General features: G+C 37.3%; 2 protein-coding genes across 7 annotated transcripts in view; one reads left to right on the top strand and one right to left on the bottom strand.

Annotated features, from left to right (window-relative positions):
- The window catches only part of Marchf7 (membrane associated ring-CH-type finger 7), a 43,616-nt gene extending 34,518 nt beyond the window's left edge, over nt 1-9,098 (top strand). The window contains exons 7-11 of one of the 6 annotated variants that reach the window (XM_027420363.2): nt 2,118-2,227; nt 3,992-4,105; nt 5,498-5,546; nt 7,416-7,440; nt 7,816-9,098. In XM_027420363.2, coding sequence (XP_027276164.1) covers nt 2,118-2,227; nt 3,992-4,105; nt 5,498-5,546; nt 7,416-7,440; nt 7,816-7,828 — 311 coding nt within the window. In that variant the 3' untranslated portion in view covers nt 7,829-9,098. Of the gene's footprint in view, nt 1-2,117; nt 2,251-3,991; nt 4,106-5,497; nt 5,547-7,415; nt 7,441-7,815 lie in introns of all 6 variants that reach the window. The other 5 variants (XR_003486322.2, XM_027420361.2, XM_035446130.1 and 2 more) reach the window with 5 other exon arrangements.
- Nucleotides 9,099-13,227: 4,129 nt separating this feature from the next.
- LOC100769089 (lymphocyte antigen 75) overlaps nt 13,228-27,144 on the bottom strand; it is a 137,975-nt gene continuing 124,058 nt past the window's right edge. The window contains exons 37-40 of the mRNA XM_035447072.1: nt 18,684-18,800; nt 17,584-17,754; nt 15,531-15,557; nt 13,228-13,421 (exon numbers count right to left, since the gene is read on the bottom strand). Coding sequence (XP_035302963.1) covers nt 13,228-13,421; nt 15,531-15,557; nt 17,584-17,754; nt 18,684-18,800 — 509 coding nt within the window. The remainder of the gene's footprint in view (nt 13,422-15,530; nt 15,558-17,583; nt 17,755-18,683; nt 18,801-27,144) is intronic.

Raw genomic sequence — 27,144 nt, 5'->3', positions numbered from 1 at the left:
CAGTAATTCGAGGGTCAGAGGTGCACCAAGCCTGAAAATAATGGGCGAGAAAGAGAAGCCAGACCAAGCAGTTTTCCTTGTCAAGGTCTAAAATTTTATTGATAACAGTGGGTTTTTTAAGAGAAAGGAGGAAGCAGAGAAAGAGGAAGTGGGGGGAGGAATGAATGTTAATTGCTCTCAGGCCAGGGCAGGTGTCCGGAACCTCCTGTGGTTATCTCAAACACTAACCTAAGGGGTGGGGTGCTTGACTAATTGGCGGTTTAGTATGGAAGTCGCCAGCCTCTGTAAAGAAGGACTTTTTATATCTGACCAGAGCTGGCTCCTGACAGCATGGTGTGAAAATATTCTGGAGAATAGGAATTTTTCAGTTTCATTATATTCTTATGGGACCATTATCATGTTGAATAAATAGTCTATGACAATTTGAGGAACATGTACTGATTTCACATACAGCTCAGGAAAATAGACAACACAGTATCTCAACTTGGTACTTTTTCTTTCTGTCCCATCCAAGAAAACTCCCAGTTTTCCAAACTCCAAAAGGCAGTTCATAAATCCAGAAATGAGCTCAACTTGGTCTATAGGAAGATTTATGGCTTTTAGATAAAAGCCAGCTTCCTCAGCAACTTGTGAAACCAGTTCCCACCTGCCAAAAGGAGTCAGTTCTCTTACCTCTGACAAAGGAACATGTGGCTCTCCGTTGACATATACCTGTGGTTGCCCAGCAAAGCACATGCTGGTCTCCAGGCTCCTTCAGTGTCACAAGTACCTGTTAGACATCTCAGAGCTTCCATCCGTGCAGACTGGCTTCTCACCTCCCCAGAGTTTGCTCCTCTCTTCATAATGGCAAGGCTTTCCCCCTGCTCCTCTATTCTCACTGTGATTTCTCTGTGTTCTTTCCCTGCTCTCCCCTCTTGCAGAGAGCCCTGGCCATGTCCAGCCTACTCCCCTCCCTCCCCCCCCTGCTCTGCCCCCTCTTCTTTGAACTCTTCCAGATGCCTCTGGTTATTTTTCTTTCTTATTCACAATCAAAACCTCCCCATTAATAATGTTGATAGTTTCTTTACTGCACCCTCTTGCATACACTTTCCTTTAAGACTACCTTATAAAAATCTTAATTTGAGGAAAGTCTTCAATTGGTAGCCATATCTAATAGTTCCCAAATAGTGGGAGGACCTACATATACAATTAGACACGACTACTAAAGTGGAGCTACCACGTTACTGTTTTGTTTTGTTTTGTTTTTAATCAAAAATTGTGGCAAAGCCAGGTGTTGGTGGTACATGCCTTTAATCCCATCACTTGGGAGGCAGAGGTAGGCAGATCTCTGTGAGTTTGAGGCCAGCCTGGTCTCCAGAGTGAGTGCCAGGATAGGCTCCAAAGCTACACAGAGAAACCCTGTCTCGAAAAACCAAAAAAAAAAGTGAGAAAATTAACTGCTTTGACCATTTTACAGTGTAACTTTCTATAGTTACTTTCAAAATTTTCATCACCCAACACAGAAAGTTTGTAGTCAGTAAGCTGTAACTCTGCACTTCGTCCTCTTCCTAATCCTTGATAGCTTTTGGTCTGTTCTGTATACTGGTTGCACCATGTACATTTTCTTTAATGGCATGTCTTGAGTCAAGCCGTCTTATAAAATATATGAGGACTCAATTCTACTAATTGCTAAAATGAGCTGCTTTTATCTGGTCAGGGGGTATCCCTTTTATCTTCAGCAGGGTCACATAGATCACATAGAAGGTCTGTCTACAGATGTATGCTATAATACCAAAAATACTGACCTGACTATGTAACTAGTGTTTGAGATGCTATGTCATCTAACATTGCTTTTGTAACATCTCAACGTACTTCAAGAGGAAGTACAGGGGACATTCCTTTGCCTCATTGTCAGCATCCCATAATTACAGGGTTTTTGAATGTGTGGGATTATAAAAGGCATCCAAATGATGGGTGGAGGCATGAATGTTAAATACAGTGCGTGATGTACACATTTGTCATTGTACATTGTGTGTTGCAATATTATTATCTCATCTTAAATGCTTGTCTGTCCTGGTATTTTAAGCCTTGAGCTTAGGACAGAAAAGCCTTACTATTTGCTATTTGATTTTTGTCAGGTTCTTCTTTAGAAGCTGTAACCACCTGTGAACTTTGTAAAGAGAAGTTGCAACTTAACCTGGAGGATTTTGATATTCATGAACTACATAGAGCTCATGCAAATGAACAAGTTAGTATATTTTGCCTAGTTTGGTAAGTGTCTGTTGTGTGCTTAAAGGACCGCTCTTGAAGAAAAGATTAAGCCATGGTCAGAAATCGTACATTAGTAATATTCTTATACTTCATCTGATATGAGTATAATTTCATAACAATCTTCCCTTTAAATAAAAGGCTAGATTAAGATAAATGGTCAGACTTTATAAGCAAGCCTAAATATTAATAAAAGTTTAGGACATTAGACCCAAAGTGGGCACTATTACCACCTGGCACTCTTGTATTTTCTAGATTTACCTACTTCGGTTAATTCATGTTGATGAAATTATACAATAAGGTATATTTTTTGTGAACAACTATTTGGAAACCTGAGTCTGTTCCCAGCATCCATGCTGTGTGGGTCACAACTCTGGCTTCTAAGGACACTTAGACTCATATGCATATATCTACATACAAATTTACATACACACTTATAAATCTTTAAAAGTATAATGTGAGAATAATACATACTATTTGAAAGTGATAAAATCTATGAACTTACAGCATATAGATGTAATGTATTGTTGTCTTAGACTAGGAGAACTCAGGAAATTTTCTCTTGCCACCTTTAGATATACAATGTCTCTCTTAAAACTAATTAAAAGGGGGTTTTATTTTTATTTAATCATTTTAATGACCTGCATTCTTTCATAATAGTGAAGTGTTAGAAAATACTAGGTATAGCGTTGTAAAGACAATGATAGTCTTGGCTTTATCTTACTTTATATGAATCATGGAGTCTGATGGCTAGAATTATCCTAATTTTAAGTGATTGGTTTAATATCATTCCTTTTTTTTTTTAATTTTATCTTTTGCAAGGTGATGACCATGTAAATTTTTGTTGTTGGGTTATTTTGTTTTGAGACGGGGTCTTATAGCATATCTCTGGCTGGCTTGAAACTTTATAAACTATGCTAGCCTTAAACTCAGATCTGCCTGTTTTATACTCCCTCCCCACACCCTCCATCCCCAAGTGCTAAGATGAAAGGTGTGTGCCACCATACAAAGTAAACCATGTAAAGTAAAAAAATAAAAACCATTTTCCCAGATACTTGATTTCCTTTTCAGTTAAAATAATGTCAGGTACAGTGGACCTTTTCTCTGTAAAGTTGAACAGATTGGGTTTTTAATCTCTGTATCTTAATTTGTGTTCAGAGCTGTGTTTATATTGGTACAGTGCTAGCTTAGTGTTCTTGGGACCCTGAGTTCATTCCCCAAGTCCACAAAACAGTCAGAAGGAAAAAAGGGGGAGGAGGATACTCATAACAGCTTTGAAACTATTTAGAAATTGAGTCTTCCTTTTCCAGCATGACCAAAAAAAGCATGCTAATATCAGTGTGTGTTTGCATGTATTGTTATAAACTAATGGGATTGAAAAAACACTAGAAATACCACATTTGGTGTAAATTAGAGTGCACATTATATATTTAGGTTAAATGAAACTAAAGTAGACTGAGAGAATTATTAATTTTAAAGGAAATCTGTTAGGAGCTTTAGAAAACCAAAACACATGTTATCTCACCAAATGATTTAAAAACTAAATTTTGATATAACTGATTAAAGGGAGATAGACTGAGGAAAGATAACATCTGTGTAAGACAGCCTTATATTTTAATAACTGATTGTCTACCTTTCTAGGAGTTGTGTCTGAATACATTTCCTTTAGTTTACCATTAAGCAGTGACTATCAGTCACAATCCTAATTTTCATTCTGTTTCTTTTCTTTGCTTCCCCATTTAAGGCTGAGTATGAGTTTATCAGCTCTGGTCTCTACCTAGTTGTCTTACTGCACTTATGTGAACAAAGCTTTTCTGATATGATGGGAAATACAATTGAACCAAGCACTCGTGTCCGAGTAAGTAGTATTGGTATTGGGGAAAGAGGGAGTGGGGTATGATACCACAAGAATTTGTCTTGGAAAGCCAATTGATTTATGTGTTCGTATCCTAATTCCTTTGGGGGAGTCCTTTAAATGTTTCATAACAATAAAAATAGTCTCTACGACAAATACCCTAATTTTGTCATAAGCTATTTAGAGAAAGAAGTGATTTTTTAGCTCTTGCAAGTGAAATATTTCAGGAAAAAGCAGGGTCAGAATTGGAAACACTAAGAAAATTTTGTTCCTTTTAATTTATGGAAAGAAAGCCCTTAGCATTACATCTTAGAAACATAAAATTGACTTCCAGAGGCCTAAAGAATTTGGAAGATTAACTATTTGATATTATCCTGTAAAGGGTTACCCTTAAACTAATAATATTACCAACTAGTTGCTATAAATAATGTTTAATATTAACTGTATATTTAAGCTAGCTTTTTATGAGTGTTCTTTGTCTCAGTATGCTCTTTGGCCATTTTGTGTATCACTGTCTTATTGCAACATTCTGAATACTTCCTATCTTGGAATGTGTTCATGATACGTAAAATATATGTAAATTTAACCATTTTATAATTTTTAAGTATTTAACACTGAAAGAGTGATGTTAATATGTTTTCACCTTAAAATGATAAAAAAATATAGTTCAAAATACATGTTGCTTCTAAGTTATTATTGTGCTTTATCATTATACATTTAAGTGACCCAATTAATGATTACTTGCATTAAGCATAAAGAAGACTTAATGTACCTTAATTATGAATGCTTTTAACTTCTCTGTTAATTTTTAAGTACTTTCCAAGTAATATGCCCCTCTCTGGAGTTAATGCTATAAAATGGTTTCTAAAATGGTGTGTTAACTCTTGTGAATGAAGAAACCATATAAAGACTATAAGTAAGGGCTATTGAATCCAGCCATTCTTTAAAAAGATGTTAATCTTAAGAATGCAGGAGAGGTCAATCTTAGTATTTTATTTTACAAGCATTGAGTTATATATAACTCTGTAGCTATTAAGTTTAGGCAGGCAAACATTACTTCATTTGGGCCCAGAAAATTAAGTTTTTGTCTCCCCACTTGATTTCATAATTTTTTTGAAAGTGTTAGAAAGACAGTATTATTGGATATAATTATTTGATTATAATCTGCTCCCAATTTCATGATACTGGTTTCCCCATGATTAAAACTGATTATATAAAAAATGTAACATGATACCCTTAATGTTATAGTTTTTGTCGTCGGGGAAGGAAGACCCCTGTTTTAAAGGATTAAAATGGTGTTTGACTTTTTAAGTAGAAATAAATCTCCTGTAGTGATTCTCTTTAGATCCATTTGCAACATTTAAACTACTGTATTTCTTTCTGCATTGTTTCTAGTTTATTAACCTTGCAAGAACTCTTCAGGCACATATGGAAGATCTCGAAAGTAGGTGGAATTTCCCCTCCCCAGACTTGTTGAATTTACTTTTGCAAATTAAACCCACAGAACAAAACCTAAATGTACTCTTTTTTCTACCAAATTGAGTTTTGGTTATAGGCCTCATACTACCACAGTTACAGATTTGGATACTATGGGTTGGATAGTGGACTCTAGTTTTTTAAGTTATGTTTAATGTGTGGAAGGATGTCATTTTAATCACTAATATTTTTCAGTAAACCACTCTGACTTTACTACTTGTGATTAAAAGGAAAACAAAATTAGCTACTAAATCCTATCTCTTTAAGGCTTTTTATTTTTTAATACATGAAGAAATTTTACTTTTAATTCAGTTCCAAATCATGAAAGGTTTTCTTTAGGCTTGTGTTTGGTTCCTGGAAAATAAAGAAGAGAAGCCTGAGCCTATAACAAAAGGGCTTTGCTTATTCTTTGTTTACTTATAGATAGTTCTTTGTAGACCTTTAAACACAAGCAGCTCAGATTTCTTAGAGTCACTTTGTCAGTCTCTTTAGTTGAAGACACCTAATCCCAAATCTTGCATGCATTTGTACAACCTGCTATCTTCTAATTGATTATAACACATCTGTGGTGCTTCATGCCAGGCAGGGACAAAATTGGCCTTAGAACAGCTTCTGGGAAAGATTAAACCCATTTGATTCCTACCTGCTTACTCTTCACCCACAGCAACAAGTTTCCATCCCAGTACAGTCTCCAGTGTTTGAAATGTGCATTTTCATGTTGATGTGCACTTACTACCTGTTGTCTAGAAGACATAAGATTATTAACTTTAAAGGAAATCTGTCATCCTTTGAAGATAGTGTGAGGATTCAGTCCTCATAAAAACCTTTTACTGTCTTAAATATTCTAAGACCTAGCTCTTAGAAAAGCTATTACACCTGTACTAATATAGTACTTTAACAGGAGTTGAGATAAAATTGAACAGGACATGTTCAAATTTATTGGCATATGTGAAAGCAAAGGAGCCAGTTGGAATTACTGTTAACTGTGATTTTTTTTTTCTTTGAAACATTCATAAAAATAGCTCACTGGCTAAAACAGAAGTTCAGTTTTTGTTTCTAAAAATTATCATGTTATGTTTTGGTAGCTGCTGTTGTGGTTGTATCAGTGTATTTTTCCCAAGATTAATCACTTAAGTTTTTGTTTTTTGTTTTTTTTGTTTTTTTTCATTTAAAACATAATTTCTAAAATCTAGCATGGTCCTTTCCCTTTATGCAAGAGAGGAAAAAAAAGTTAGAAGTAAAATATAGATAACTTCAGCTGACAGTGAAAGATGGTGGTGCCTCAAATGAATCTCAAATGACTGGACTACATGCTAAAAACTAGCTAGGTTGTGTTTTCAAAACTGGAAGCAGTCACCAGAAAACATGACATCTTCTAAAAACAACTATTCAGTGTGATAGAACATAGAACTTCACAGCAGGGTTTATGTCGGTTATAAGCTAGGTATCACTTATTTCAAGTAGATTTTTAAAGAACTTAAAAGTTCCCCTAACATATGAAGCAGATTATGTAATACATAGCTTCTTATAACCTTGGCTGTCCCAAAGATGATATTAAGTCTTGCGTCACTAATGGCCATTGACTAAATTGAGGTTAGAAATGTTATAAAAATGATGTTTCTGAGAATTTGGAGATATGGGGATACTCTCAGCAGCAGGATTTTTGTTGTTACTAGTTTTGTTTTATTCTTTGTGAAGACAATTATTTTAAGTTAGGCTGTGTCTATTTTCCTTGGCATTGTATAGACATAGCTTTGATGTAAATTGCAAGAACATCCATAACCTATTATTCTATGTACATTTTTTTTCATTCTCATCGGATGCATCAAACATGCAGCGGTAATAAGCCAGATTCTACTCAGGTGTGTGAGAGCACTTGCCTTAAATTCACTTTTCCTCTGGTGTATGTTTATATACATATCATTAGCTACTGTGAACACAAGCTGGTCTCAGAAACATTTTTAAAAGATGCTCTTAAACCACATTCTTAAGCATTTTCATGATATGGAAATTATATAGCATCACAAAAAAGATGTGGGGGTGGGAACATTGTGAATGGGCATCAACCACAATCAAACCACCCTAACTCTGTCATGATAACTTGCCATTTTGACCAAACAGTATACTAAATTGGGATTTTTGTTTTTACAAGTCATTGCTGTTCTGGCTTCATGTTTACAAATTGCATTCTCGTCCCCCTTAAAATCCTTCTTGATCATCCTGTTTTCTCTTAACAGCTTCAGAGGATGATTCTGAAGAAGATGGAGACCATAACAGAACATTTGATATTGCCTAACTTCATTTAAGACAAATGGATGATCCGTGAACATGTTTATTAAAACTGGCAATTAAGTATGAATAATTTTGTGGGGGAATGCCTATTAGATATATATATAAAATGAATATATATACATACATGTACAAATGTAAATATATATTCATTCAAGTGTTGCTGAATTGAAATTCTTCAGCTGGACCTTTTAACTCTGGCCAGCAAATCTCATGTTTATAATATGTAATCAAAAGCATTTTTTTTCTTGTAGGTGAGTGGGAAAGCATTACCCTTCCTTGTTTTAAATATCTAAGCAATGCTCATCAATTTTTCTGTGTTACGATTACTGTAGTCATATTTATGGAAAAAATGTTTGTATTAGTCTCTTGCTAGTGAAAAAAAGTCAGATAAAATGTACTTTTGAAATAAAATGCCAATGGCACCTAATTAGTTTTCCTTTTTAAATGCCTTAAGTTACAGCCACATTTTGATAATCATTTACTTCCAGTGTTTAAAAATTTTTTTTAGAAGAATGGGAAGTTTGAAGAGCATAATTACATTAGGTTTCCAAATTTAATTTGAATTCTAAAGTCACTTAGCAATAAAACCTAATTTTTAAGAAAAAAGTATGTAAAAGATGTAGAAATGATGGATAACTTTTGTATTGATTTGCAAAAATTCAGATTATATTTGCTAGGCCATGGTATGTAGGTATTCCTTTTGGGAATATTACAAAACTGTAAATTATATCAGAATTGCCAGTCAAATGATATTTGGTTAAAAATTATTGAAAATCTCAAGTTAACAGAATATTTTTTTAAAGCCCACATTCAAAGTTTAAAACACTGGTTTTCAATGTGTTTTTTAGTGTTGTCACTTCTTTATAGAGAAATATGATATAAACAACCTATTTGGATCCTGTTCCTTGGTAATTCTGAGCATTTATTTGATGATTGTTAATATTTTTCACAACCTTTGCAAAAACAGATGATTGAATGAGTTTGCACTTATAGTCATGAGTTGTGTAAACTTCCATAACAATATCCACTGTCAACACCCTTAGGAGATACACATTTACACTTTCAGGTGGCTTCAGATTAGTCCAGTGTTGTTGCAACAACAACTTTTTCAGAATCTAAATAGGAACCATGTAATTTCTCAAATGTGAATGAGCAGTTTGCCTACACTTAGTTTGTTGGTATTAATGTAAAACCTTGGCTTGAAATAAAGTGATACTGATTGATTTATTTTAGTTTTAACTTTTTCTTTTTAACTGGTCTCTAGTGGGAAATTTCAAACCCCTTAAAAAGAATTTAATTAAAATTTCAAATCTTATTTCATACAATGGTTTTTCAACTATTTCATTGACTTTTTTATTTTGTGTGTGTTTTGCCTCACATACATGAGTCTGTGCTATGTCCATGCAGTGTCTTGAGAGGCCAGAGAAGGCTTTGGATCTCCTAGAACTGTAATAGTTAGAGATGGTTGTGGGCTGCTATGCTGATAGTGGCCTTCTGCAAGAATAGCAAATAGTCTTAACCCTGAGCCATCTCTTCAACCTTTGAACATTTTCTCAACTTTTATTATCCATGCATTGTCTTAAGTAAAAATATATTTTTGGTTTTTAAGACAGGGTTTCTTTGTGTAGCCCTGACTGTCCTAGACTTGCTCTGTAGACCAGGGTGGCCTTGAACTCACAGAGACTCGCCAAATCTCAGACTGCACTGAGTTCCTGTCTCCTCCCGCCTTATATTCTTCTCTAGTGCTGGAATTAAAGCCATGGGATTCCAACTCAGGGTGGCCTTGAATTAACAGAGATCCATTTGCCTGTCTCTTGAGTGCTGAGATTAAAGGTGTGTGCCACCACTGCCTGGCTTCTATGGCTGACTAGTGTGACTAGCTTTGCATTCTGTTCTTCAGGCAAGCTTTACTTGTTAGATCAGAAACAAAATATCACCAGAGAGATCCACTTGCCTCTGCCTCCTGGGTGCTGGGATTAAAAGTATATGCCACCACTGCCCAGCAAAAAGGATCTTCTTAACCCACAAAAATCTTATTTCAAAATGGTATTGACATGGTAAAATGATCTACAATTCATTCACATATAATTTGTTGTTGACTACCGATTGTTAAGTAGTAAAATATGATCATCTATGGGGCTGGGGAGGCAGGGGCCCAGTAAATAGTGTTTGCTGTGAAAGGCATACCTATAAAAAGCCAGATGTGGCCCATGTGTCTACAAAACCCTGTGTTGTGAGGAGGTGAAGTTGAGAGGATTACTGGGTATTTGGTTCAGTGACCTAACACACCATACTTGTGCTGCTCTGACCTCTGCACATGGACCTTCACACACAGGTGTGTATACACCACACATTACCATAGAAAGAATAAATAACGGGAAAAAGTCATTGGGTGCTAATTTTAAGTTAAAAAAAAATCAAGAGACCAAACAGTGAAAATGTAGCTTAAAATATTATATACATGTATCTTAAATGTTATATACATGTATTTACCTAAAATAAATGCATTGTGTGGACTTGGGATATAGGTCAGTCGTGGTGTGCTTGCCTAAATAACATGCTAAGACCTGGTGTCTATACTTCTGCTCCCAGTCCCATTGACATTGATTGTTAGGAACAATGTGTGGAAGATAACAGTTTCATTATTTTGAATGCAGTGAACAAGGCTGTATTACTACTGTTAGTGCTAAAAGTAAATTCTGGCCCTGGTGGTTCATCTGTCTACCAATAAATACGGTAAGTGTCTAAAGAAAATTAAGGGCCAGGGAGACTGCTCAGTCAGTATAGCATGATTCTCAGATCCCATTTGTTCCTTTTTAAAAACTGGTCTTTGTTGCACATGGTATGTCCTTATAATTTCAGTACAATGAGGTCAGAGGTAGGCATATCCCTATCTGTAGAACTCAATTGCCAACCAGACCCATCTGGCTCAAACAAAACCAACCTGAGGGACTACATCCAAGGTTGTCTGTCCCCAGGCCTTGCACACGTTATGCCAGCATACATGAATATATAAGATTTAATGTTTGTTACCAAGCGCTTCTAGACTAGTTGAAAGTTAAATCACACATTGATAAACTTGAAACTGAATGTTTAGAATGCCATTAAGTAGCATTTGTCTAAATTAGTTGAAAGGTTGATTCTGTAGATGCACTGTTGGGTGATATGATGAAATATTCTGCAGTATGTTTGTCTCCATATGGTAGCAATGTGTGATTTGAACACTAAAAATGCAGCTAGTATAATTGAGTGGATGAATTTTAAATCCACTCAATTAAAACTGCATTTAATTTTAACTACAGTATCCTCATGCAGGTAGTAGCTAGCTGGATGTTCTCAAGCTTAGTTTTCAGGGGGTAACAGGATTTATTCCATTTCTTAAAAGCATGGTAATTAAGAGGAGGGAAGAACCAGCTGATACTCCATTAGTACTCTGAATAGCTGTCAGTAAGGTGGACACCTTATAGAATGCTTTTAGCTAGTGTAAACTAGTGTAACACTTGCTGTTCTAGTAGGTTATCGCCAGTTTGTGGTTAGGAGTGCCATTAGATGCCATATTCCATCATGCCTATAGTCTCAGCAAGTGGAATGTAAATTTAAGTGACCTTGTGCTACATAGACTGTCTCAAAAAACACAGATTTATTGAAATAAATTGTCACTAATCATGATGGTTATTTCTGATTCAAAGCAGACAGTGAAAACATGTAGCATAAGATTTTTCCAGTGCAACCCCAGAGAAGCTAGACACAAACCCCCTGCTCCCCCAGGAGAAAGGGACAAGATCTGAACAAATAGGGGAAGGGGGGGTGCACATGAGAAATCAGGAAGGTCGAGTTGGGGGGAGAACAGAGGAGAGCAAGGAAAGAGATGCCTTAATAGAGGGAGCCATTAAGGAATCTGGCACTAGGGAAATGTCCAGGGATCCACCAAGATGACCCCAACTAAGAATCTAAGCAATAGTGGAGAGGCTACCTTAAATGTCATCATAGAGCCTTCATCCAGTGGCTGATGAATGCAGAAGCAGAGATTGTCAGCTAAGCACTGAGCTGAACTCCTGGAATCCAGTTGTAGAGAGGGAGGAGTGATGAGCTCTCCATGTTGGGGAAACCAACGGAAACAGCTGACCTGAGCAAGTGGGAGCTCAGGGACCCCACTCTGACACCTGGGGAACCAGCATAAGACCAAACCAGGCCCCCTGAATGTGGGTGTCAGTTGGGGGGCCTGGGCATTCTATGGAGCCCCTGGCAGTGGAACCAGTATTTATTCCTAGTGCACAAATGAGCTTTGGGAGCCCATTTCCTATGGAGGGATACTCAGTCAGTTTAGATACACGGGAAAGGGCCTAGGTCCTGTCCCAAGTGCTGACAGACTTTTCTGGTCCCCCCCTGGAAGGCCTCACTCTACCTGAGGAGTGGATGAGGTGTTGGTGGGGTGCATGGGAGGACAGGGGGGAGAGGGAACTGGGATTGGTATGTAAAACAAGATTGTTTTTAATTTAAATAAAAATATAAAAACAACCTAAAGGAAATCAGAATTATTTGAGCTTCCATTTTTATACTGTTGATGACTGTTTAAAAGTATGGTAAGGATACCAAAAACTGAACTTGTGCTAGACTTGTGCTAGTTTTTCCTCAGTTCTGCATGCATGGTTTTTGTGCCATCAAAGATGTAATTTCCTCATAGTGTTGGAGAGGAGGGTTCTACCTTGTGTAGGAAAAGATAAGATGATTTAGGGAACCTTTGCAACCTTTGGTCAAGGCACACTGGTTAACCTGGCTGGCCACCATCTCCATGACTTCTTAGCTAGAGCTGGAGTCTTTTCTTTTTGATTATAATTAAATACCCCTTGTCCCAAATGTTCTGTGAAACAATGTACAAGCATGGAGTATGAGTATCAATATCTGTAAAACATCTTCCTCTTTAAGGGAAACAACAAAGGAATTGACTGTCTCCCTAGCCAATGAGACAGCTGTTGAAGGGACAGGCTCAGTCCAGCTTGTTCCTGGTGTTAGCTTTTGAGTAGAGGTGTTACAGGATAAAATGTAACTAAATGGAAGAAGCAATAAGACCCGGCAGTAAGCAGCATTTTTATCAGCTTTATTGTACATAGAGGTTTCATTTACTTAGATGAAAATTACTTAAGAAAACTTGTGCTAGATCTACAGTTCTTCCTTGTCTAAAACCTGCTTTTAAAAAAAAAAAAGAACCAAAAGGTTAGTATTTTCTCACAGTGAGTACATGAAAATATGAGAATAAGGAATACCATAAAAGCTTCAGTTCTGTGAGAGCTTATATATGAAAACCTTGCACTGGAAATGATTGTCAAGGTATTTGATATGCTGATAATATCAAAGTCTCAGTCCAGCTGATCAGCATCTTCATCTGCAACTACTAAAGCACAGCCGTCATTGTAAGGTGATTGTGATGCAGTTGAAAAAACGGTGAAGCTAGAGCACGCATTTCTTTTATAGAGGAACCAAATGATTGTTCCCAAAACTGTCAGAATTACTGTGCTAGCAATGACCAGAGTTGATATTAAAATGTGGTTATCTGAAAAAAAGAAAGACAAAATACAGGCAATCAGTATATGAGTTGGAAAACACTGCATTTGGAACAGTCATTTCATCATTCATGTACTTGTTTATATGTAGGATTTCCCAACCGATGAGAAAAAGTTTTACATTTTTTACTAGACATTGGTCCTTCTGGGTAGGTAGAATGGTTCAGTGGGTAAAGGTTCCTGCTGCCAAGACTGATCCTGAGTTTTGATCCCCAGACCCACAAGGAGGGGAGAGAACTGACCTCTTTAGGCTGCCCTCCAACCTCATGGTATGCATGTCATGGCGCACACTTGTGTGTATACACAATAAAAATTAATGAAGTAATTTTTAATTTGCATTTGTGGGAAAAACCAGCTCTACTGGGTATCGTTGCCTATGGTCTTAAGTCTTTTCCATTCCTGAAGCAAGATTTTGGCTTCACACCTACTGTTGTTCTCTTGAGGGTCTAGTGGGGCCTGATGGTCCATCTGGCTTTATAATTTGCTTCACAGAAATAGCACTAAGCTATAGTACCTTGCATTTCTGTTTCTCTTCAAGTAGCACTGTATTTGTGGGTTCCCTGGTTTATAAATGTGTGCAGCCTTTCAGTTCTTGGTACCTTCCTTCTTACTTTGCATAGAGAACACCTCGTTAACTAAAATTGCTGCTACAGTTCTGTTTTCCTTGCTTCAACTCTGTTCCTATTACTCATTGAATTCTGACAAAGCCTATCAATGCACCAGGCTTTGCTACAGCCTTATGATTGAGGCCTAGCTTACACTTTCCCTGGAATCTAAACCAAATGCGTACTAATCTAAATCTTCCCTCTCTGTTTTGTTTTGTTTTTTTTATGTCTGTACAGCTAAAAAGTTTTTGTTTTAAGAAATCTATGGAGAAAAAAAGTGGTTGGGTACATGATTGAAGAAATTTTTTTTAATTAAATCATTTGAAGTGGGAAGATCCACCTTTAATCTGGGCCACACCTGATATCAGCCTCTATAAAGGATGTGGAAGAAGGAAGCTTTTGCTCTTTGCTTGCCCTCATTCTTGCTGGCAAGTTTGTTCCTTCAGTGGCAATAGTTTGTCCTAGATGATTCGTTTATTGAAGCATTGTTTATAAGAGTGAATAGATGGAAACAACCAAATGGAAGTTTCACACTGGTTAGTATCTATCTACATACTCGCAGGGAATGCAGATCAGTTTATGTATAGGTAGTGAAATGAAAAAAACACAAAAATCACTAAGCTTTAATGAATAAGAAGGGCAAAATAAAGCACATTTCAACTTGGTTGCATTACTCTCACCCCCATCCCCACACCTGCTTCTCCAAATTACAAAAAGAAGTTAAACTGAGTAGAATGGTGCCCAGTAAGGGTAAAGATACAGTAAGGTAGATGGGTTCCATGTTTGCCTTATGTGGTTTTGAATTCAAATTATATACTACTTGCCCCTCGTTAAAATGCAGTTAAATTCCAACATAAAACAGGCTTTATGAACTGTATTTATGACTGTGGGGTCTAACCTTTAAGCAAATAGTATGTAGTCTTTTCCCACAAAGACATGTGTTCCACAGAAAAAGTCATTGTTTAAAAGGGGCCCTTTCATGCATACTGTGCTACTTTAAACGTCAGTTTTTTATTTTCTGTATTTGGGGTGTTTTGACTGGTGTGTATCTGTGTTCTGTGTACATGCCTCATGTCCATGGAGACCAGAAGACAGCATCAAATCCCCTGGAACTGGAGTTACAGATGGTTGGGAATCATGTGGTGCTAAATAATCAAACCAGGATCCCTGGAAGAGGAGCCAGTGCACTCAGCCACGGAACCATCTCTCCAGCCCCTAATGCAATGCCTTATTAGACTTTCCCATATTCTGGGATAAAAGTTCTTTAGGTTATAAAATTTTTCTGTTTTTCAAGACAGGCTCTCCTGGAACTCACTCTGTAGACCAGGCTGGCCTTGAACTCACAGAGATCTGCCTGCCTTTGCCTCTCAAGTGCTGGGCTTAAAGGCTTGCAGTAGCATATTTCTAAATGGGTCTACGATAGTATCTTAACATGCCAGAATTTAAATATATATTCTAATGTATGGAAAATGTTAAGATCAGAATGTTACTTACCTGATAAATATTTCTTGTCATATGGGACTAAAACGCAAAAGAAAATTAAAATTAACAATTTAAGGATGCCTTATAAGATTTACTTTATATACAGTTGTTTAAAATGGATACTCTATAAGATATCTTGATGATACCTATTCATCAAGGTCTCTATCTTAACTGTTTTGAATTTAGTTTTTTGTTTTCATTGTTTTGAGACATGGTTTCTCAGTGCAGCCCTGGCTGTCCTAGAACTCACTGTGTAGACCTTCTGGTCTCAAACTGCGAGATATGCCTGCCTCTGCCTCCTGAATGCTGGGATCAAAGGTATGTGCCACTGCTGCCTGGCATCAAATTTAGTTTTTTTCAAATCAGATATTTAGGCCTGATAAAATACACTGGCTTGGTTGCTGGGCAAAGAATAAAGGAGCTTCATAAAAAATAATAGATGAGAGAAACAAAATGATTCTGGTTTTAGAGTGTAGAAAGCGTAAAATTAATAGCTGTGGATTTGCTCATTGTTGTTTTGGTTAATAGTTTTAGAATTCGTGCATTTGAGTGTTTTGTATGTGTGCATGTGTAATATGTCCCATGCCTAGTGACCAGGGAGGTCAGAAGAGGCATCAGAACCCCTGGAATTGGCTGAATATGTGCTGGGAACCAAATCCAGGTCCTCTGCAACAGCAATAAGTGCTCTTCATCACTGAGCCATTTTTCCAGGCCATTGCTGGTATTTTTAAGTTAGTGTTTGTTTTATGTAATGGTGCCCTCAAACACAGTAGACGAAAGGAGCCAACCTTCATGAGTGTGTATCAGGGTGGGTATTTGCCTACCACTATCTGAGGCCAGAAGACAGTGTTTTTTATTTTTATGTAATTTTTAAGTTTTTTTATATTTTATGTAAATAAATGTTTTGATGGTATGCATGTTTCTGCACCATGTGTGTCTGGTCAACTTGAAAAGCAGAAGAGAGCATCCCCTAAGATTGGCATTCCAGACAATTGTGAACTGCTATGTTGGTGCTGGCAATTAAACCAGGGCCCTCTGGAAATGCAGCCATCTCTCTCGACTCAGCTCACAACACCCATACATATAGAGTAAAATAAAGTGAAAGTATTTGAAGTTGGGATGCTACTATAAAGCTACAACAAATAATAGTATCACTACTATAGCCAAGGACTGTGCTATTACAAGTAAAAGTAAGAGTAGATTTAAGAAATGGGAAATACTCAGAACCGCATGTACAGTTTGCTTTATAGTTAGGGAGAGATTGTTAAGGATCGGATTTGGAGTCAAGCAGTGGTGGCTCACACCTTTAATCTCAGCACACAGGAGGCAGGGTCAGGCGGATATCTGTGAGTTTGAGGCCAGCCTGGTCTACAGAGCCAGTTCCGGGATAGCAAGGACTGTTATACAGAGAAACCATGTCTTGAGAATGAAAACAAAAAAAGAATCTGAGTTGGAGAACAAATGAGTCATGTTTTAAGCATACCCTTTAAACATTTATCTGCTTACTAAGAAAATAGTTACTCAGCATTTTAGAACAGTATATTCAATGTCTAACAAGTCACATGAAAATGTTGTAGAACATGTTAATTTTGCTTGTTAAAATAAACTTTGATAGATCAGAAAAATATATTTTGATACAGAATAAATCATTAAGTACAATGCAATTTTAATTTGTCATTTTGTTTGCCTAAACAAAGAATATAAGTTTGGTAGGGAATCTAATTCCTTAAAATCAGGTAATTTTTAGCATTTTAAGATTATTCATCATTAATTTTTACTACTCAGTCAGATCACAGGCAAAGAGGATATAGAAATTTGTTTGAAAAACAGAAGAAAGGTGTGGGCGCTTAGGAATCGCAAAGAATAAGCCCACAGAATTAAATTATGTCTGGTTCACATGACCTGGCTCCACATCTGAAATGTAAAAGGATAATTCGACTTCCCAGAGACTGCAGCACACCATCTCCCTCGATTTGTGAAACATGGTACATCTAAGAGAAGTATTCCATAACTAACCCTGTGCCGTGTCCCCAGCCCCAGGATGGAAAAAGACAGTCTTACTTACTCGAGGCTTTGCAAAGTGTTCCCTCCACAGAAGAAATTTCACAATTCCCTTTCTTCCATTCACCTGTCTTGGTGTACAGAAAACCACAGGTGTCAACTAGGTCCTCACCATCTTGATCTGCCCACTTGTCAAATGTCATATTTGAATTATCAAACCACTTGAAACTTGCATCTGTCAATTAAGGAATAGTTTCAACATTATGACAGTTTTCAAAGGTGTTAAGAAACAAAGGAAAAGATTTTGATTACAGGTAGAAACTTACATATTTATGAGCTAATTTTTGGTTGTAGGAGTAAACATTGCAGAAGGAATACTATATCCTATCAAAAGGTATTGAATTAAAGAGGATCCTGGAAAAGGTGTCATTTTTGTGAAGAAAAACATTTTGGTGAAAAATTTAAAAATATTTAAACATTAATAACCTTAGTCACTTCATGACATTTCAAAATGTGACTGATATCTCTACATATATACACACTCTATACATTTGTATATTATAGTATAATATATAAATTATATACTTATATACTTCTATAGATACTATAAAATACATATGCTTTATAGTTTTGTATACTAATAAAATGTACATTCCTATTATGTAACCTGGAAAAGATAATTTATCTTTACCCTTTCAATAGCAAACACTAATACTTCTTATAAGTCATGGCATCTTAAGAAAATACTAATCCTATATCCACACTGTAGTTCAAGTAAGAGGGTCAAGTGTGTTTCTCATTTGTGAAGCACTTGGAGTGACTCGGGAAACACTGTGGATACTAGTCATTGGTGCACACTGAAAAATGTGATACCTAGAGACACAGTGGTTCTCAACCTGTGGGTCACGACCCCTTTCATAGGGGTTGCCTAAGACCACGAGAAAACATTTATTTGCATTATGATTCATACCAGCAGCAAAATTATATCTATGAAGTAACAAAAGTAATTGTATGGTTGGGGTCACCATAGCATGAGGAACTGTACTAAAGGGTCACAGCATTAAGGAGGTTGAGAACCACTGATGTAGAGAATTAAGGAACCAAACATCTTAAGCCTGTCTAACACTTAAGAAACTCATGTCTCACAGGGCGCATACAACTTACCATCAGTGTCGTAAAACATGCCTAGCAGGAGATCATCTGGGCCTTTCCATTGCTTTTGTAAAGTGTCCAGGATAAAAGCATTTTCTTCCTCATTGTGTATACTTATCATGTCTGCTCCTGAAACAATTTTAATAGAAAAGCACACACTCATACACATGATACATATAAAAATAATAAATTTCTTAAAACATACTTCTGATGGTTTCAATAAGAATGGCCCCCAAAGGCTCATATATTTGAATGCTTACTTATCAATGAGAGGCACAACTTGAGAAGGACTAAAGGTGTGGCCTTGTTGAAGGAAGTCTGTCACTGGGCCTAGGCTTTGAAGTTTCAAAAGCTCAAGTGTCTTAGGGTTTTTATTGCTGTGAAGAGATACCATAACCATGGCAACTCTTATAAAAGGAAAACATTTAATTGAGGGTGCTCACAGTTTCAGAGGTTCAGTCCATTGTCATCATGACATGGAGCATGGCAGCATGAAGGCAGACATGGTGCTGGAGCTGGGAGTGCTACATCTTGCAGGTCACAGGAAGTTCACTGACAATCACACTGAGAGAAGCTTGAGCAAAAGAGACCTCAAAGCCTGCCCCCACAATGACACCTTCCTCCAACAAGGACATACTTCCTAATAGTGCCATTCCCTTTGGAGGCCATTTACTTTCAAACTACCACACTAATCTAGGCCCAGTGCCTCATCTTTTTCTGCTGACTACAGATCTGGACTAGAGCTCTAAGCTACCGCTCCAGCACCATGTCTGCCTGCATGCCATGCTTCCCACTTGATAACAGACTAAACCACTGAACTTAAAGCCTGCCCTAATTACACACTTTCCTTTATCAGACTTGCCATAGTCCTGATGTCTCTTTACAGCAGAAAACCACTGACTAAAACAATTATCAAAGAGGAAAAGCTGAAATTAAGCAGACTATTGTAATATAGAAACAAACACTTTAATAGAAATAGAGTTAAGCCAGACAGTGGTGGCGCACACCTTTAGTCCGAGTATTCAGGAGACAGAGGCATGTGGATCTCCGAGTTCAAGACTAGCCTGGATTATAGTGCAAGTTCCAGGAGCCAGGGCTGCACAGAGAAACCCTGACTAGAAGAAAAAAAGAAGAAAGTGTTAAAAAAAAAAAAAAGTCAATTTACCACAAGAAGAAATATGACACAAGAAATGTGTGAAAAGTTGTCACTGGTAATGAAAACTTGGGATCTGGGAGCTCAGCAGGTAAAGTGCTAGCTAGCCCTACAAGTCTGATACCCTGAGTTCAATCCCTGCACCCCACATAAAAGGTCAGATGTGGTTATACACATCTGTAATCCCTGCATGCCTACATAGAAATGGGGGGGTGCACACAGGAGAGATGGCTGGCAGTCTGTGGACAGCACCTGTAGTATGAAGTACAGCAGCAGAAATAAGAGAGACCCTGTTTCAGCAAGGCGGGAAGCAAGAACTAACACCCGGATGTTGTCCTCCAAACACAGGAGTCCACATGTGCTCCCACAAACATACATCCACACAAAAGTGACATGTTTATAAAAGATGAAAATTAAAATTCCGGATTTGCAAAATAGCAAGTGTAGCATATGTAGTAGGAAACCAGGAACTGATACATGGACAATCAGTAAAAAATAGAACAACTTTTTTTGGGAAAATTTGGTGAGACATATCAGAAGACCTAAAGTATATACTCCTTGAGCAATCCTTAATAGCATATTCTGTGTTAATCGCTGGCTGCAAAATGATTAATCAATCACACATTGAACTGTATACATACTGCTTTTCCCAGGCATAACCACTACAGCTTATTCATGACAGTGAAAGATGGGTCCAGATACCAAAACATTAACAATGATTATCTCAGGATGGTCCAATTTAGGCTTTGTTTTTTTTTTAACTATTTACATATTTTTCTAAGTAGTATTTGATGATAATTGTGTAGTTATGAAAGGGCTTTTATACAACAACTGAAGTCTGACTTTTAGTATACTAACTTTAAAGTCAAACTGAAGCAAAGCTTTCTAAGTCCACCATTTTTAATCTCTTAGGCATTTCCGCTATGTATGTAAAATAAATGTAGGGTTATATTGAGAATGCCGCTCCCCACCCCCCTTAGGCTCATGTATTTGAATTCTTGGTCCAAAGTTGGTGGGACTGTTTGAGAAGGATTAAGAGCTGTGGCCTTGTTGGAAGAGTCGTGTAACTGGGGGTGGGCTTTGAGATTTCAAAAGCCCAAGTCATTCCCTGTTATCTCTTTGCCTCTTGTTTATGGATTAAGATGTCAGCATTCAGGTACTACTCCATTGCTATGCCTGCTTGCCTGTTGCCACGTTCTCCCCCATGTTTGTGATAGACTCTAACCCTCTGGAACCATTAGCCCCAAATTAAACACTTTCTTTTATAAGTTGCCTTAGTCATGGTGTGTTGTCATAGAATTGAAAAGTGACAAAGACAGAAGTTGGTACCAGAGAATGGGCAATTGTGACAGGCCTGGCCACGTGGGGATTTTTGGAAGAATATGGAAGACTTTGAAACTTTGTTCTAAGAAAGCAGTTGAACACTATAAGAGGGACTGAGGCAGCCATCCTGGTACAACCTTGGAAGACAGTAACATTAATGCAATTCGGATTATGGAGCTCTAGCTCAAAAGATTTTAGAGGTGAATAGTATTAGCAACTGGGCTGAAAATCATTCTTGTGATAGTTTGGTAAGAATGTGGCTTCTTTATGTCCTTGTTCTAAGGATATGCCAGAGGTTAAATAGAAAAGTTTTGGACCAATTTCATTAGCAGAAATGATTTCAAGGCAGTCAAATCCTGACTCTGTCATGCTGTTATTAGAAATAAAGCAGGGCATAAAAAATACAAAATGTACAGTTTGAGGAGAAAAACACCACCAGGAAAGGTAAAGTTGGAGGCAAGGATTGTCCCGAAAAAGATAAGAGGCCTGATATAAAATGGAGTAAAGTTAGTGGTTCCCTCAGAATGAGATGCTATCCAGCTAACCCTCAACTTGGAAAGCAAAGGCCTGAGGGATTTTCTTATCTTGAAGAACAACAACAAATCAAAGCTTATGCAAATGTAATTCAAGGAGAGGGCCAGGTCCTATCCCAATCAGACAAATCAACTTGGTTTGGTCTTAAGTCATGAGAGATGCACAAGAAAAGGGGTTTGTAGTTCCTCCATGGTTAAGGAAAGCTGGTGAGGCAAGTGTGTGGCAGAAGAGTCCCTGCTTGGAGGCCCTGAGAAGTCTTTGCTTTAAGTTGTAAAAATGAAGCCTAGTTTGCATTGGAGACACCAGTATATTGGAGGTGCCATAGCTGTGGGAAGTCTGCCAAGGAACGCTGCATACAGGGAGTAGAGACAGCCCAAGGGAGAGAAGTATGTTGCAGTCAGCAAAAGCTGGAAGGACAGAGCCTCTCAGCCCTTTGAAATCAGAGAACTACAGAATTTGGAGTTTGCCCTGCTTGGTTTTGGTCTGTTATTTCCTCAGTATGCCCCATGCCTCCCTTCTGGAATGACAATGCATATTCTATGCATGTATATTGGAAGGATGTAATCTGCCTTTTGATTTTACAGGGGCTTGATGTGGGATAATGCTCCTGTTTACTGTAAAGATTTGTCACTCATATGGGTTCAATAAAATGCTGATTGGCCAGTAGCCAGGCAGGAAGTATAGGTAAGGTTACCAGAGTAGGAGAAGGCTGGGAAGAGGAAAGGCAGCCAGATGCAGAGGGATCGAGATGAGAATGTGTCACTAAGAAAAGGTACCAAGCCACGTGGTTAAACATAGACAAAAATTACGGGTTAATTTAAGTTGTAACAGTTTGTTAGTAATAAGTCTGAGCAATAGGGCAAATAGTTTTATAATTAATATAGGCCTCTGAGTGTTGATTTGGGACTGAACGGCTACAGGACCAGGCAGGACAGAAATTTCTGTCTACTGGGACTTTAAGATTAAGATTTTTTTTTCCTGAGTTTCAGATAGACTTTGGACTTTGAAACCATGTTGCGACTGTAAAAGACTTTGGGGACTTTTACAGTTGGACTAAGTGTATTTTTGCAATATGATATGACTACAAGCTGCAGCAGCCAGGGAATGGAAACTTTTCAGTTACTTTTCAATCTCTGTGACAAAACACCATGATCAAGACAATTTATAAAAGAAAGTGTTTTTTTTTGAAAATAAGTGTTTATTTTGAAACCTCAAAGCCAACCCCCCCTAGAAACACATCTTTTCCAACAAAGCCATGTCTCCTAATACTTTCTAACTGGGAACCAGATATTAAATATATGAGCCTATGAGAGCCATTCTCATTCAAACCACCACAACATCCTACCTGTTGTCTATGAGAAACATGTAGTATATTTTCAGCTATTGTTACAAGTTTATAATGTATTTTATATCTTGTTTTATATGTGTGTTATATAACATTCAGACCGTTCTATATTGATTAACAAAAGGATAGAAAATAAGAAATCAACAGTTTTCATAACTGAAAATTGACAACTGTTTTTGCAGTACTTTATTATGCTGAACACGGTGTCTTTCTTTGGCTTTTAGTTAAAGTAGTGAATGAACACATCAGACACTTCTGGATTTTAGTTGGGGTTTTACATAGCTTGCACTATAATTCTTTGGTTCTTTGCTATTTCTATTAACTCACAGCAATGTTTTAAAAAATGTTACAAAAACAACCTACAAAACATTAGGTTTTTTAATCAGTGCTAGCTGATAATATTAGATGTCATATGTACTTACAATGATTTACACAAGTACTTAGTGGTGAAGTGCAACCAAACTGCTGCTACTCTAGAAAAATCCTCAGGAGAAATATTTAACATATAGAGGTGTCTTAGTTAGAGTTTCTATTACAACAGTGAAACACTATGACCAAAGAGCAAGTTGGGGAGGGAAGGTTTTATTGGCTTACACTTCCATATCACTGTTCATCATTGAAGGAAGTCAGGACAGGAATGCAAGCTGGGCAGGAACCTGGAGGCAGAGATGATGCTGAGGCCTATATTTGTTTTATTTATTTATTTTTTATAGAACCCAGTACCACTAGCTCAGGGATGGCACTGCCCACAATTGGTGGGGCCCTCCCAACCTGACCACTAATTAAGAAAATGCCTTACAATCAGATCTTATGGAGGCATTTTCTTAAGTGAGGCTGCCTCCTCTCTGATGACTCTAGTTTGTGTCAAATTGACACAAAACTGGCCAGTACAAGAGGTACTGTTAATCCCAAAAATGGGAGGCAAAAGACTACCAACCCAAATCATCATGGCCAAATTAATTAAAGCAAGCTTTTTAACTCGTGTGCACCGCTGCCTCCCCTAAGGGAGGGTTCAAGAGGTCAGCATTGGATGTGAGGAAGACAAGGCTTTTAAAGCTCAGGAGTAAGGCATTTCCAAATGGGGGATTGAGTGAGGAAAAATGGGTGGGGTTACATGAGCAGAAGATAAGCATAACAAGTTAGTCCCTCTTGAAACAAAGACACGATTGCAAGGTGGGTGTGAAAACAAGTAGTCACAACAACCTTTTGAAACAAAGGGTTACAAGATGGAACAAAGACATGGTTGCCATTTTCTGGAACAGGCAGTACAGAACCATTTGTAGTTATGGTTACAGGTGGGACTAGCCCAATCATTGAAAAACAGAGGTTTAATAATGAACAGGAATGAACTTAGTTTGTCTTTAATAAAATATGTCTTCTAAGCCTAAAATGGAGGCAGGCTGATTCTTCAGTATCCAGAAATGAGTTTTTCCCCCTCCTTTTCTTTGATCTTTCTGCAGCCACTGGAACTTTAATATTTTAAGCACTGTAATTTAATTAAGTACTATAGAGACTTAAATTATTGTATGTGGCAATTAGGACACACTTTCCTTTGCTTAAATGACAGCTTGAATCCCCAAGGAATATATGTTCTCAGGAAAAATACTTTTTTTTAAACAATACATTACTAGTAATAATACCTAATGAGATTTAATCTGATAGTTTGGTTCTTTTTTTTTTTTTTTTGACTAATGACATAGCTCTTTTCTCACAAAAAGTAAGTTGAAAGTATCTGTTACCATAGATAGTGTATATTACAGACTTTTGGCTTAGTTTGAGGTGTTGACCATTATTTATTTATTTATTTATTTATTTATTTATTTTTGCTTATTCAATACAGGGCTTCTCTGTTTAATAGCCCTGGCTGTCCTGGAACTCACTTTTGTAGACCAAGCTGGCCTCAAACTTAGAGCTCCACCTGCCTCTGCCTCCCAAGTGCTGTGACTAAAGGCGTGTGCCACCATCAATCACCCAGACTACCATTTTTTATTTAACTAATTTAGTGTCTGTGTGTGAGAGAGAGACAGACAGACAGACAGACACACAGAGAAAGATATCTTTGTGTGAGTGAGAGAGAGAGCTTTGAGAGAGCGTATGCACATGTGCTAGAGCACACATGTGGAGGTAGGCAACTCTGGAATTGTCTCCTTCTACCGTGAGAACCGTGAGTTTGGGGACTGAGTTCAGGTTGTCAGGTCTGCATAGCAAGCGTTTTTTTTTTTTTCCTGTTGACCCATCTTTATTATTCACTTATTTCACTGGATGAATAATACTAGTAAAAATAAAGTAAATTAGCACAAAGGCCTGGGAGTACTATAAATACAGCTTTCTATGCCCCCCCCAAATAAGTGTTACTTACTTCCTATAAGCCCCAATAACAGGTTTAAGATATGACTTTTGTGTGACAGCATTTTTTCCCCAAATTAGCATGGTGAACCATGATTCTCAATGAAACATCACTGTGGCCCAAAGTAAAAATACTAATACTTTTACCTTTCTGATTCACCTATTAAATGGGAATCTGTAGAGTGAAAATAAATGATATTATTAAAGAAAATATATAGGGTTATTAGAAATGTATAAGGAGCTTTAAAAAAATCAAATTAGTAAGACTTTATGTTTTAACCTAAAACCTTGCACTACATCTCTAGCCCTGAAATAAATACACTTTTAGTGCAGAAAAACACATCATATATATACAGGACAAATTTATAAATTCCCAAATATGTTTCTTGCTCCAACAAGAAGCCCAACAAAGAGTTCAAAACAAGTAACAGGAATCAGGCTACAAAGCTGTTCAGTGTTTTAAATTCAATTTTACCTAATTTGTTCAAAAAATGGATTTGAGTCATAGAGGAAGCCAGTCAGGGGCCAATTTTGCTTGTGTACAATAAACAGTTGCTAATCTGGTTAATATAAATGTATTTTCAATAGGGGGAAAAGGCTTGACAATGAGCTGATAATACAGGATCATGTCTTTTTTCACAGCTTGCAGCCTCCAATATATTTAATGCAACTGAAATCTATGTTTATGTCTAAATATAACTACTATAAATTCCCGAGAAAGATGAAGCCATCAAACACAGTTGTGCACATCTGTAACCTCAGCACTTGGGAGGCACAGACAGGAGAGTCATTAGTTAGAGGGGACCGGGTGGCCAGCCTGGACTTTCCAGATAGGCTATGTGGTATGACCTTGTTTGAAAACAGATGTAGAGACTGAGAATGGTTTTCAAGGAAAACTCATTTTAAAAATCTCTTAAGACTCAGAAAATTGCTATTCTACCTTGAAATAAACCCATTTAGGCATACTAGAAATTGTCCCCCCCCTGCTCCCCCCCAAGCAAAGGCCAACATGTCAACACAATTTAACAGCTATGAACTTTTCAAGGGGAAATAAATGTGTTTATGAACAATGTGGCCAGGCAGTCTTGGCATGCACCTGTAATCCCAGGTCTCAAGAGGCAGAACCAGGAGGATCAGACTCTGCACACAATGAGAGCCTGTCAAAAACTTGGAACTCTGTGGTACTTCAACAGAATCAGTAAAAGCATATTTTCATTTATTCCTTCTGCAATGAATATGATTTTAATTAAATATACTTAGTATTTAATTTTATAGTCTTCCAAAATGTTGTACTAGTAAGTTTTCAGAAATTGCATTTATTTGTTATTTATTTATATGAGAGGATTTGTTATATTGGCTTACATGATCAAAGAGGTTGAAATTCCATAATGGCCAGTAGCACACTAAAGAGCCAAGAGAAGCTAATGGTTGCTAAGTCCAAGATACCTTAGAACAAGAAAATTGCTTCAGCACAGGTCCTATATCTGGGCCAAAGGTCCAATACACACCCAAGAACAGTGTAAGTTTCAGGGTTAAATGCTAAAAAGGGTTGCAACAATGAAACACGTGTCTGCTGTTGAAGGAAAAATGAGAGGGAGGGTGTTTGTCTTTTCAGCTTCATTGCTGCAGCTGACTAGGTGGCACCTACTCACTCCCAGGGCAGGGTCACCCATAGTGAGTTTGTGGATCCCCATCACTCACAAACATCCTCCAAAGTCATTTATCAAATCTCTAAAATGTGGTGCTATATTATTTATGATTTATTAAAGCGT

The sequence above is a fragment of the Cricetulus griseus genome, chromosome 6, assembly GCF_003668045.3.
Source record: "Cricetulus griseus strain 17A/GY chromosome 6, alternate assembly CriGri-PICRH-1.0, whole genome shotgun sequence".
NCBI classification, from domain to species: domain Eukaryota; kingdom Metazoa; phylum Chordata; class Mammalia; order Rodentia; family Cricetidae; genus Cricetulus; species Cricetulus griseus.
Note: the sequence above shows the minus strand (reverse complement) of the source record. Positions and strands in the feature narration are given on the sequence as shown.